The sequence below is a fragment of the Takifugu flavidus genome, chromosome 5, assembly GCF_003711565.1.
Source record: "Takifugu flavidus isolate HTHZ2018 chromosome 5, ASM371156v2, whole genome shotgun sequence".
Taxonomy (NCBI): domain Eukaryota; kingdom Metazoa; phylum Chordata; class Actinopteri; order Tetraodontiformes; family Tetraodontidae; genus Takifugu; species Takifugu flavidus.
This window is the reverse complement of record NC_079524.1, coordinates 9,390,258-9,403,286: the sequence shown is the minus strand read 5'-3', so window position 1 is coordinate 9,403,286 and position 13,029 is coordinate 9,390,258. Positions and strand designations below refer to the sequence as shown.

Genomic DNA, 13,029 nt, shown 5'->3' with positions numbered 1-13,029 from the left:
CTCCACTTAAAAAGTAAGTTAAAGTCTTATTGTCTGTTCCTGTTACTCCGGGGCTGAAAATAAATCATCTTTTCTCTGCTTGTTATTGTGTTTAAGAGGTTGGGCCGGTTTAATTCACAGCACTTGACTTGTGAAAGACACTGAGACCTGCCTCTGCTGCCTGGGTGAACTCATTACCTTGCCTGGTTCCATTCCTGTCAAACACCTGGAACCAGAGCCACACAAGGGACACAGCACAGGAAGTTTATTTTACTGGACTCCCGTTGTTGCCTGCAGGTGTTTGACAAAAGGCTCAACTGCAAAATACCTTTGGAGTTGCAGTAAATCGAAACCTGATCCTGTTTAAAAGGAGAAAAAAAACTGGCATTAAACAATAAAGAAAACGAAACCAGAAGCCTCTTAAACTCCTTTTAGAGACGAGCAACCCAGCAATTTACCCGTGTGAACAATATCAATCAGGACTTGTTGCTTCTTGCTGCAATGGAAGTGGCTGAATTTGCTGCGTTTAAGTGACATTTAAGCAACGTTGTGACCACTATCACCGTTACCGATCGCTCAGGTCTTGTGGGAGCCAAAATCAATAGGTCAATACAGCAGTTTAATCCCATTTGAATCACTGAGACACAGGACAATGCACATCCCTGACAGAAGAAAAACCAACCCAAACCACACAGAAAGGCTCCGGAGGGATTCGAACCCAGGCCTCCAGCTGATATTCCAGCGGAGCCTGATCCATAAGCTGTCCATACCTCATTCTCAGCCACATCAATAAGAGCGGCATAGCAGTAAAACTGTCCCAAACCCCAGTTTTGATGTGAACCGGAAATCATTTGGCAAATTGCCACTCATCGCCCCGCGGGACTTTTCCATGTTTGCACTTGTTGAATTGCGCAACCTGGGAAGAGTTTTTGGCTGCTGATCTGACAGTATCGGTTTCCCGTCCCCTCCGCGGGAGCCGCGATGTCTGTTGACGGACACACCGCCAGATGTCTCCCGTCTAAACACCAAATGTGACCTCTACGCACATTTCTGCTTCCGGGTCAGTTTTTCCTGTAGCCTTGAACCATATAACCAGTTTTTGGCGACTTTGTGGTGCAAGAATAACAGGGTATTCTTTCTTAATTCAACAAGCCAATAAACATCTTGACAGTTTCTCATCAGACCTGTCGAAGCTTGCAGGGAACATGACTTTCTCACGCACACTCAATCAGTAGCAGTTGCAACAGTGACGTGTCTTCAAAGTGAAAGTAAGGAGCAAAGAGGTGGGTGGGTGACTGCAGGTGCACATGCGTGTGTGTGCATGTGTGTGCGTTTGAGTGCATGTATAAAAAGCCAACCCCGACTCCCACTCATCAATCCATCTGCCATCATGGATTTGAAAGTCGTGGCTGTGCTCATCTGTCTCTCTGCTTTCGCCATCTCCTCCACCCAAGGTAAAACAGGTTATGCTATTCTTCTGGGGACATGTGGAGTCATTCCAACTTCTGCATTCATATCTTCATAATGGATGTGAAGAGGTGATGGAGGTGAAGAAATCACCAGCTGATCATTTCTAATTTGATTTAACTGCAAGTTTTAACAAAGGAGGGGGAAAGGGCACAAATAATTGGAATGCATAAGCAGAAAGGCTTTCACGTTGACCAAGTTCTGTATTCTGGAACATGTTTCATTGTCAGGTTCCTCCATATTTCTTGAATCCATCTTTGTCTTCTGTTCCAGCTGCCATCCCAGGGTGCTGCATCAATACTAGAAAGAGCATCCCTATCAATGTCCTGAGGAAGGTCAACAGATGGACAGTGCAGAGCAGCGGCGGCGCCTGCGACATCGATGCTTTGATGTAAGTGAGGGAGATCAGTGAGACCTGGAGGAGCACAGGGTGAACCAGAGAAATGACCACCTGCTCCAAAACTTATATTAAAGTGTTTATTCTTTATTGAAGTTGCTCTTCCTTCTGTCGGCAGACTTCACGTAGGGGAAAAGCGGATATGTGTCGACCAGACTGCGCTTAAAGACATATTGTGGAAGATGAAGCAGTGGAAAGAGAGAGTGAAGAAGAGAGCTGCCAAATCTAACATTTAATCCTGCCACCCAGAACCTCTTAATCCAGCAGAATATGCGTTCTGTACAGCTGCTACTTGTGTTTTCAGACTGATTTTGATTCTTTCAAGACTCAAATTATTGATCAGAATATTTGTATTATCTGTGTTGTGAATTTAGAAATTGGTATTGCTGGTGATGGCCGTTTATCTTTAAATCAATTAAGGATTCTTCAGTCATTTAAATGGGATGTGGGTGTATTTTATTTTATTTTTTTTACAGTTTTTAATCAAGTTTGAACACAGCTCAAAGACAAATCAGCCTGATAAAAACAGGAGTCATTAAAGTCACAAAAAGTGCTATTTTTTCTGCTTTTGTGTAATTTTTAATCTCATCACAATAGTTTTATTTATATGCATGCCTGGAAAAAAAAAGTTTATCGACCACTAATTTAAATTCCGCCACGTATTTCTCCACATTATCTGTACAGTCGAGTAGAACAGTAAATGTACTGATTTGATTTAGAATTGACAGGAATCCTCAACGAGGCGCATTAGATTAAAACTCGAAAGGTTCAAAAAGCCAAATCCCGACGCCGCACTTCATCGTTTCACGGCGTTATAGCGCCACCGTGTGGACAGACGTAGAGATCGCACCATAAAGCGAAAAATCGTTTTGTTTTGTTGTCATTGTAGTTTCAACACATGGACAGACACGTTTAAAGTGTATTCACAAGCTTTAAGTTTGAGCTGAACATTTGTGAATTTCTTTAAAAGCCGAACAAACGGCCAAAGCAAACATTCATCAGTCAGAATCTTTCACCGAGCCACGCGCAGCCCGCACAACTCGTGCAACCCGCCTTTGATTAAAGCGCCCCTCCTTAACTGCCGGTGTCACGTGACTTCCTGTGGCTGACCGTTGTGCCTGACGTCCGCCTGTAGCTGACAGTCCGAGGCGGTGCGTGAAAGCAGGAAATCCGTGTTTACTCTGCGGGAACCATGTCGCCCAGAGCCGGCGAGGAAAGTGGCGAGCACTCGGGACATCTCAAGTTTTTCTCCGCACTTTTTTACGCCGGCAGTTCTTTCCTTATTACGGTGGTGAATAAAACGGTGCTGACGGGCTTCAGGTACGCGGCGCACACACGCACACACACACACACACACACACACACACACACACACACACACACACCACACACACACACACACACACACACACACACTTATCATAATTACACGTGCATTACGTAACCATGTTTATCTCCCGCAGCTTCCCCTCCTTCCTCTGTCTGGGAATCGGTCAGGTAAACTGTCCGCGTCAGAGATGATTTCTGCTGTTTTGCATTATTTCCCTCCTGACCTCCTTCCATCCTCTCAGATGTTCACCACCGTTGTTGTCCTGTACGCTGCCAAGATGATCAAAACAGTCCAGTTTCAGGATTTTGACAGAAGCGTCCTCCTAAAAGTATGCACCCTGGGGACATTTTACCGGAGGACTGTCCTTTTACTCCACTTTCCGAGGGGCTATCTTTAGTTCTTGAACTCCATATTTTGCAGATTTTTCCTCTTCCTCTGCTGTATGTTGGGAACCATATAACAGGACTGGCCAGCACCAAAAAACTCAGGTTCAACCTTTTGCTTTGAGAGGAAGCTTGTGCCCTTTGGCTGCTGGTGCGTGACTCTGCTCATGTCTTCTCCAGCCTCCCCATGTTCACAGTGTTGAGGAAGTTCACCATATTGATGACAATGATTTTGGAGGTGTACATATTACGGTAGGATACATCTGATCTCACCGTCGTTCCCGCAGCCACAGAAAGTTTGCTTGATTTTTATTATTGTGTTTTCCAGGAAAAGATTTCCCAAACGCCTGGTCTATAGTGTGATGGCCATAGTCTTCGGTGCCATGGTGGCTGCCAGGTATGGCTTTTCCCCACAGATTATGGTCTGTGTCCAGAACTGGGGGTTAAGAACAGGTACCTGGGGTGGGTTTTCTCCAGGTACTCCAGTCCCCCCCCCCCAAACTTAAAATTAGGGGTGATGAAGGAGAATCTGCTGCATTTTGGAGCTCTCCTGGACTCTAACCTCTGCAGTTTACGCCGCGTCTTCACTCCTCCTGTTTATTCCCCGTTTGTTCTCCATGTGTTCTCCCGCTCTCCGAATGCACAGCCTAGATAAATTGATGTTTTGTCCTCTAGTTCCGACCTGGCCTTCGACGTGCAGGGCTACACTTTCATCCTCCTCAATGACGCCTTCACCGCCGCATCCAACGTGTACACCAAAAAGAACCTTGGGACTGAGGTGAAACTCTGCATACATTCTTCACAGCCGCCGCTCTGTCGGAACAAAGGTCACAGAACAGTTAGCAGTAGAACACAAACACCCAACTCCAGCAAGCGAACACACCCACGCGCTGATATTCGCGTTCACGCTTGGTCTTAATGTCTCTGTTTAGGGCCTCGGGAAATACGGCGTTTTATTTTACAATGCATTAATCATCATCGTCCCCACCATCCTGGCAAGCGCATTCACGGGGGATTTACGCAAGGTACACACAGGAAGAACCATTTAATCCAACACATTTCATGTCACCTGAACGTTTCTTCCTTGTTTGAACAGGCAGTCGAGTTTGCCGACTGGGTTAAGGCACCCTTTGTTTTTAGTTTCCTCATGTCCTGCTTCATGGGGTATGTGTCAACAGTCTCGATTGTATTTGCATGGCGACGTTGAACCGATTCTCCCATTAATCCCAGATTTTTAACGTGCACTTGCTGTGTTTTTAAGGTTTGTGCTGATGTATTCCATCGTCCTGTGCAGCTACTATAACTCAGCGCTCACCACCACGATCGTGGGAGCCATAAAGGTGAGAGCGCTGGTAAAAACAGCAAACACACCCTGTCTCTTTGTTAAAGGAATAAGCATTTTTTTAAATGAGGCATCTTATTGTGTTTAAGAACGTGGCTGTGGCCTACATCGGAATCTTTGTGGGAGGAGACTATCTGTTCTCTTGGCTCAACTTCATCGGCCTCAGCATTTGGTGAGAACTTTTTATTAAATCTTTTAGGTCAGGGGTCATCCACCCAGTCTTACCAGGTCCATGATCCAGCCGGGTTTTCTGTCCCACCAGGCAGACAGCCGCTTTCGTCCAGGATCCGTTTCCTTTGTGAAAGCGGCTGTCTGCCTGGTGGGACAGAAAACCCGGCTGGATCATGGACCTTTACTGACTGCCACCATGAGATCCTGCACGCAAGGATTCAGTGTTCTAACCACCGAAGACAGGGTTTTGGTTTGAGTTCATTAAATATTCTGTCAACAAAAAAGGAATTCAAAAAGGTCACAACCTAATTGCATCCTCCTTTTGCAGCATGAGCGGTGGACTGGCCTACTCCTACTTTACCTTCAGCACTAAAACCCCTTCGCGGACCACAGAAGCAGCGCACGAGCTGAAGATTCACATTCCAGAGCCTCAGAGGACGCTCTAACCGACGGACAGCAATACGCACTGTGGCCGCTAAGCGGCGCTGGTCTGCTTCATATTGGAGCATCATTATAACTCCAGGACTAGAAATTCAGGACGGAAGGAAAGACAAACGCCATCAGGGCTTCAACGGGTGTTTATTGAACGGTTACAGAACATTGTGTGTGCCTGTTGGAGAAATCTGACACGTGTGATTATGTGATTATCATGCTAGCCTGATATGAAACTGAAACTGCAGTGAGGATGTTAGCAGAGAGAGGAAAAATAAAAAGACTAAAACCCAACATCAAAGCTCTTCAAATTGTGCACAATCACTTTTCCTAACAAACAACACATATATATATTAAATGCCATACTTTTCTGAAAGAACACAATAGCCTACAGGTTAGAAATGCATCAAAAATTATGTTACGATTGGGTACAATAAATCATTTGGCGTTTTGATTACTTTAATTGCTTGGTTTCCAGTTTCAATGCACGTGGGCGTCGGGTTGCTCGTGCAGGTTTGCAGAGAAGTGATGAGAGGCTTCCAACAAGTGTTTAAGGGTATAGTGTTGTTGTCGTGGTGACACACTGGGCAATACACGAAAATAAAACAAAACAAAACACAGGAAATGTTTAATCTGCAGAGCATTGCAAGCCTGATCCGAGATTTAAGTGCTCAAAATTGGCGTCTGAATTATGAAATGTTTAGAAAAAAACCCAAACCTGAATCAAAAGCCTCAAATGTGAGATGACAAACGATTTGCCGCATTTACCCTTTAATATAAAAGACAGTCTGCTGAATCCTTTAAAAAACACATCCACCAGCTCGTTTAAAAGACTTGGTTTCACACATTAGATTGTCCTAAAATGTAGTCTGGACCTGAGTGTCCAACATTATTGGCCGATTAATGTGCGCAGAGGTTGGTCTGTCTGAATTAGGCTTGCAATGGCCGCCTCTCCTCGTCCGTTTCACTCCGTTGTCTACGCACCCCCTCCGCCGGCACAGAGCGGTCATGGCGACGCGTCGGAGCGCGATAAGAGTTCATTCGACAGTCTGAGCAGAGCGTAACATTTCCTATCTTTGACCACACCCCCACATCATTCTGTCCTTCCGAACTTAATCCATATTTACAATCACATGCACTCTGTAACAACCACACTTCAAAAAAAAAGAGAAAAAGAACTCGTTACCATCAAAGTGCAAACAAAACTTAAACATAATAGGTACTCTTTCTTTGCCTTCAGAAGGCAAGACAGACACATTCTTCATCTCATCAAATCTACAATTATAGCAGCCTAAAAAAAAGGAGGGGGGGTAAAAATGGAAGCCGAGTAAGGTGCTTTAGCTTGTGCCTTCCAGGATGTGATGGGGGGTGGGGAGGGTTTGTACATAACACTGATCTCTGGCCAATTCAGCTCTTCTCAAAGTCTGCTGGGACAACTTAACTGAATAAACTAAACTAGGCAATGATCTGCGCTCATGAACAATCTCTAACTACAGCACATACTGCAGGAAGGCGGTTCGGAGGTATGGGATGGGGTGGGGGCTTTAGGCAGAAAGGTTGTTGGCCAGCTCGATAAGTGCCAAAGCACCGTGGAGACGCTCCCGCTGCTCCTGGAGGCGTCGCTTGGCGGCACCTCCTGCCTGGCTCCCCTTATCCTCCTCCTCTTCATCGGACTGGAGGAACTCCATGGGGTCCTGCTGCTCCTGGTCCTCCGCTCTCGCCTTGCTTTGCGGCTTCACCTTGGTGGTGGTGGGCGCGCGCTGCTCCCGAGTTTGCCAGTACCTGTTGAGAAAGGCATTAAGCTACCTTGTTAGAGGGAAATGACATCCAGCATTCCTGATGGATACAGATCTGTTTCTTACTTTGCCAGCCACTCTGCCACAGCCTTGTTGTCCACAGACTGGGCTTTTCCCTGGCCCTCCTTTGGTTCCTCCCTCTTCAGGCGGGAGAAGGGGTGTTTGGGACAGTGGCGGTTGGCGTGTGTGAACCGATTCCCGCATGCTGTGGAGAATCCCCCCCAGAAGAAGTCAGAAAAATGGAACAATCACAGCCACATTTCTGATTTGAGCTGGAAATAATGACCAGGCTGAACTTTGTTGTCACTCGGGTGTTGATTTTTGACCTAATGACAGTGTACAATAACAATAATAATCTACCCGCGCAACCTTTTACAATAAACTCATTTTTGCTTTTGGAGGTCTTAGATTGAATTTCCATTTCGAGGTGGTAATATCCATTCTAACACCAACGCAACCTAAAGAGATCGACTAAAGCTTTTACTTGTTCGACTGGTTCAAAAGGGAAACGAAGGAGAAAAGATGAATGCGCTAAAAGAACAGAATGGCCCAAAAGATGATGCAAAGTGCTTTGCGTGTCTGAAGAAACAGAACATTCAGAAACTCCTCAAACAAGCCTACCTTTCTCTGAGCAGACAAATGGTTTCTCTCCGGTGTGCAGCCGCTGGTGGGTCTTCAGCTGGCCACTCTGGACAAAAGCCTTCCCACAGTTCGGGTAGTCACACAGATATGGCCTCTCTCCTGCAGACACACACGTGTCACTTTAAAAACTGAATTTAAAAAAAAAGAAGAAATGAGATTACTACATCCTAAAGGACTCCTCACCCGTGTGTGTCCTCTTGTGAGCCTGGAGAGACTTTTCCCTGGGAAACACGCGATTGCAGATGTTACAGCGAATTCGGCTGGATGACGTTTCCCCCTCGCTGATGAGCTCTCTGACCGTCTCTGCCCTCGGGCGTCCTCTTCGGATTCCGTCCTGACAGCAAAATCACGCAGAGTTCAGGCTGACGACCGAAGCAATCATGGGGTTGCGTTTTTTTGGCCGTAGAAAAACGCATCCGATCCCGGACGGAAGGTGCCGGTTCAAATCTACTGCGCTTTCTCGCACGCGGCAGAGCGCAACACTGAACGCCTCACATCCGGTTATTTGGCGCGCGACTCCACGTCACGCACAGGGCCGCTTCAAAACCAGGAAGTAAATCAGATTTAAAATCCACCGTGTCACACCCTGGTGCGCGGGCGTTTTTTTTTTTTAAATGACTTCGGCGCAGCCATGTTTAGACTTCTTTGCGAACCACGAGTATAAAGAAAATTCCTCCGAACAGCATCAAACGTTAGTTCACTCTCACTGTCTGCACCGGTTGCGAGAGTTAAACTCCTGAATGGCTTATCGTGAGAGTTGTAAACTTTAAGGGCACGTACCTTGTTCTGGTCTTGTGAAGGGTCCGCGTCAGCCTCCCCGGCCGTTTGCGTCCCGGTGGGCGACGAGGCTTCGCTCGCAGAGCCGGGACTGAGAGAGACGTTGTGGGCGTTCTCCCCCCATTTCCACGGGTAGACCATGAAGTCGCTGAAGCCCGGGCTCGTGGGTGTCAGGGCCTCCGACTTCCTCGGCTTGATCGGGGTGGTCTTGATGACGGAAACTAAAACCCTTTGGGGCGAGTCGCTGCTGAAAATAACGCGCGGCTGCTTGTTCTCAGCCATCTTGTGCACGCACAATTTTAGAGATTGACCGCAAAACGCCAGCAGAAACTTTGAGAAAAAGTTGATCCTCTGTTTCACGAATCGACGATGCTCCTTTTAATCTGGAGTGAATATGCCCTTCATTTCCAGACGGGAAAAGAAAGTAGCTCCGGACGTTCTGCCCCACAAATTAGCCACAGCGGATGAAGTCAGGCACGCAGCAGCGATCCCCTCCTATCGCAGTGGGTAGTCTGAGCTGACCTGTGTGCGCCCGCAGGATCGTCCCGCGTTGCAAATCGCGCCTGAGCAGTTCGCGGACCAATCAACTGCAGGAATCTGCAGCCATGTGTTGCGGGCGCCCAGTGGAAGCAGGCTAATGGACCGACGCGGAAACCCGTCGCCCAATACGGTTAACGGAGGGTGTAAAGAGGAGTTGAGGGGTTTTTCCTGACCAATGAGGTTTAAACACTTGAGGCGCGCTCTTGCAAGCTGACGTCATGATAGGCCAATAGCGGCGAAACGTGATGACGTCGGACGGCGACGCGGCCAATCACAGGGCAGGGCGGTTGGTCCTGGGCCGCGAGCAGCAGATGGCGCCTTCCCGCGCTGAGGTCTGTTTTTGTTATTACGATTAAGTCGCTTTAAAGGGAAAGAAAACGGTGGCCCGAGGGCGCCAAAGTTACGTAATCATTTCGAGGCGGGGGATACTCTAACAAAGAGTGTTTTGTGATGGACCCCCCCCCCCACCACCACCACCAAAAAAAAAAATTAAAATCAACTAATATAGCTATTTAAACAATTGCAGAAAAGCCCTTCTTCTTTCGTTTTGTAGCGATTGATACCGATACTTTGCATGCAACACTTTCACAGGCAACATCATATGCAAACCTAGAAGTTCCAGTTAGGTTCCAAAGGTTACTTTAATAGAAACATTGAAGTATAAATCTTTTGCATGCACTAGTTACATATATGTGAGTAACAACAATCAGTGGAAAACAAAATCAATGGCCCAGAGCATTAGATTCAAAGTTATACTAAAATAAAAGTAAATATTAGATCACAGGTTGATCCAACATTTGTTAATTTTCTTACAGCAACTAATAATGTGGCTGAGAAATGTAAGCCCCATTGAAGCTTTTCCACGTGAGGGTTTTTTTTTGGTTCAGGTCAACAGAACAGGTGGGACAGACAATAGTATCAAAGCCATATCCATCCTAAAACTGCTGACTCACTCCAGCTACTCAATGCCAGGCATCATCAGGCATCAGGTGAAACCCAGAACCAGTTGGCACAAGCCTAGTTTCTCACGATCGACCTGAGGATCTCGTCCAGTTACTCAAAGAGCAGATAGCACACCCTGGCTATCATATGGTGGTCTGTCCAGTCATGGAAATGGCTCCATATTGTGTTCTCTGAGAAACGTTAATAGGACTTCACAGTGCTTGGTTGTGATCACGTGGACCAGGTGTTGGTTCCTGAACACTCGTGCCACTCTCATAGAGCCTCGTGATGACAGTTGGGTTTTGTCAAGTTAGGCACATTATCCTCATTAGGATGGTGAGATTTCCATTCATCGCTTATTGTCTTTTCCCATGTCCATCCAGAATGAAATCTATAAACAAGTGATTTTAAAAAAAATACATACTGAACAATAATCAATAACTAATCCTGAGGAAAAAAACAGCAATTGAAGACAGCCTTAAATTCCGACCAAAGCCACGTGAGGCAGGATGATTCTGGAGTTTCACTGCACATGGTTGGTGCTTCCACATTAGGGGGAAAGGTTCTCATGTCCAATCCAGTATGCAAGGCAGCTGGGGGTAGTGATGTTTGATTGGGAAAACATGTTTTTGTTAGAGATGTCCCCTGAGTGGAGTACACTAACTCAGATTTCCGTTTTTCAGGCTGCCGGCATTGTACACCTTCCAGATGTTCCCATTTTAGACTCTCTGCATGATGATTTCCATCTCCAGACTGTGGGCTGATTTCCATTTCCAGACTGTGGACTGAGTTTACACTTTCATATGCCTGCTGCTCTTCCAAATGCAGTTCTTCATTTCCATCATCATGATGCTCATCGTCTGCTGGGTCCATCTCGTTACAACACCTCATCATCTGGGTGGAGTTGTTGAGGCTGCACAGTTATGACAAACATTTAGCGTTTCAGTCAGACAATCCAATAAACCATTAGTACATCTGCACAATTTGCACATTCTCACTCACTAGCATTTAAAATCTGAATTCAACAGATGAGACATTGTGATGAAAGGGTGGTTCAGAGCTTCGGATGCAGAGATTCGCTTTGCCGCGTCTGTTTTCAGCAATGACTTGATGAGATCCAAAAATTGAAGCTGGTCTTCGAATTCGGCTGACGATGTGAGCTTATGAATCTGAATTTAGGAAAGTGTTCTTATTACAGAGAGACAGTGCACATGCAATGACTGATTTAACTCCAAAAACAGAAATACTGACATTAACCAGGTCATCGAGAGACCTGTGTGGAGGATCGTCAACGCCCCCTGACATCTTTTCAGAAATCTTTTCAGTGGCACCTAAATTGTACTCCTCTGGTGTCTAATGGGATGCAACCAATAAAACATACAGAACACGAGAACCTGTTCAAATTGAATAGTTCATTCAGCTGCATCTTGCATTCAGAAGATTATCCAACCTTTAGCCTCCATGTTGGACCATCAGATCCCTCCACCTCAACAAAGTATTTCTTGGTGTATAGTCCTTCTCGGAGCAGGTGGTCCTCTGGCTGACCTAGCAGCTGGACCACCTGACTCATCTGCAGATGTAAAAAAGCAAACAGCTCATGTGAATTTATGAAAATGAAGAACTTTTGGCCTGGTTCTGGACGTGTGGCTCAAGTGTGTCCCTCACCATTTTATATTCAGAGCAAACAGTGAAGAGGTTTTCTTCGAGGTAAAGGTACATGAGGACACAGCCCATCCCCCACATGTCAATACCGTAGCTGAACGGCAGGCCGAGGAGCACTTCTGGAGCCCTGACGAGGCAAGATGAGATGAGTCAGTTCGAAGTCAGAGTGCAATATGAGAAAAGTGTGTACAAAACGCCATGAAAACAGTAGAGGAGACATGAGGGAGAAAGATACCTGTATGGGACTGGCTGCACGACTATTCCTTGGATGACCTCGGAGTCTTGATAGGCCATACCAAAGTCTATCAGTTTAACCTTTAGGCCTTTGCTGTTGGTGAGCATGATGTTGTCGGGTTTGACATCGGCATGTAAAATATTGACATGGTTAAGGGCGTCCAAAGCTGTGAAAATCTACAGAAAAGAGGACCACTTTAAATTTGCTCCTCAACAAAAATCCTTAATCAACAATAGTTTTATTTCAGGTCTTCACTACAATTGGAAAATGAGTTTCCTCCACAATAACACATACCTGTTTTGCAATTGCTCTGATTTTACTCAGATGTATTCTGTCATTACTTCTTTCGACCAGATCATAGAGATCCATGTGTAAAATCTCAAGCACTACACATGGATATCCCTTGTACTCAAAATCCTCCAAGAATTTGATCATGTTTGGATGACCGAGAGAGGAGAGCTTTCTTAGATACCTGATCTAAACCGACAAAATACATTATGTGATCTGATCACAGGGATGAAACAAAAGCACTAATGTGTTACAAACTTGTACCTCCTCCTGCGTGCCAAATATTGCCGCTTCTGTGGTGGGTAACTTCAGTACCACCAAATCATTTGTGATCATATTTCGGCATTTGAAGATTTGACCACAGCCCCCAGTGCCCATTCTCTCCAGCACAAGGTATTGTGAGGAATCACTGGAGAGAATATCCCCAATGCTGACTGAGGGGGCAATATGTTTATTGTGCACCATCAGGTCTGTGCTTGAGACACACTGTAACTTGCTGTGTAATTTATTTTCCAATGACATTTTGTTTCAGACCTGCTGTTTGAACTGGTTGTATGAGGAGGGAAAAAAAGACAATATATTGTAAATAGTCGATTTGAAAGTAAAAGTCGGCTTTGATGTTGACCTTTTGATGCACATTACGTGG

The 13,029-nt window shown here is 45.8% G+C and overlaps 4 protein-coding genes across 4 annotated transcripts; 2 read left to right on the top strand and 2 right to left on the bottom strand.

Moving 5' to 3' along the window:
• Positions 1-1,228: 1,228 nt before the first annotated feature.
• On the top strand, positions 1,229-2,399 carry ccl27a (chemokine (C-C motif) ligand 27a). The gene is made up of 3 exons (XM_057033377.1): positions 1,229-1,433; positions 1,720-1,837; positions 1,962-2,399. The coding sequence occupies exons 1-3, from the start codon at positions 1,301-1,303 to the stop codon at positions 2,077-2,079; spliced, it is 369 nt and encodes a 122-aa protein (XP_056889357.1). The 5' UTR covers positions 1,229-1,300; the 3' UTR covers positions 2,080-2,399.
• A 154-nt stretch (positions 2,400-2,553) lies between these two features.
• Positions 2,554-5,802, top strand: slc35d2 (solute carrier family 35 member D2). Its single transcript, XM_057033375.1, has 12 exons — positions 2,554-3,163; positions 3,307-3,340; positions 3,415-3,501; positions 3,594-3,661; positions 3,737-3,808; positions 3,885-3,953; positions 4,232-4,334; positions 4,489-4,581; positions 4,653-4,720; positions 4,818-4,896; positions 4,988-5,070; positions 5,398-5,802. The coding sequence occupies exons 1-12, from the start codon at positions 3,036-3,038 to the stop codon at positions 5,513-5,515; spliced, it is 1,002 nt and encodes a 333-aa protein (XP_056889355.1). The 5' UTR covers positions 2,554-3,035; the 3' UTR covers positions 5,516-5,802.
• Positions 5,632-9,334, bottom strand: znf367 (zinc finger protein 367). Its single transcript, XM_057033376.1, has 5 exons — positions 8,720-9,334; positions 8,123-8,273; positions 7,919-8,038; positions 7,364-7,502; positions 5,632-7,283 (listed from the first exon to the last, which is right to left on the bottom strand). Exons 1-5 carry the CDS (start codon positions 8,996-8,998, stop codon positions 7,046-7,048), a joined length of 927 nt encoding a protein of 308 aa, XP_056889356.1. The 5' UTR covers positions 8,999-9,334; the 3' UTR covers positions 5,632-7,045.
• A 657-nt stretch (positions 9,335-9,991) lies between these two features.
• LOC130526192 (homeodomain-interacting protein kinase 2-like) lies at positions 9,992-13,022 on the bottom strand. Its single transcript, XM_057033643.1, has 7 exons — positions 13,009-13,022; positions 12,096-12,188; positions 11,864-11,987; positions 11,649-11,768; positions 11,450-11,551; positions 11,201-11,367; positions 9,992-11,111 (listed from the first exon to the last, which is right to left on the bottom strand). Exons 1-7 carry the CDS (start codon positions 13,020-13,022, stop codon positions 10,640-10,642), a joined length of 1,092 nt encoding a protein of 363 aa, XP_056889623.1. The 3' UTR covers positions 9,992-10,639.
• Positions 13,023-13,029: the final 7 nt, after the last annotated feature.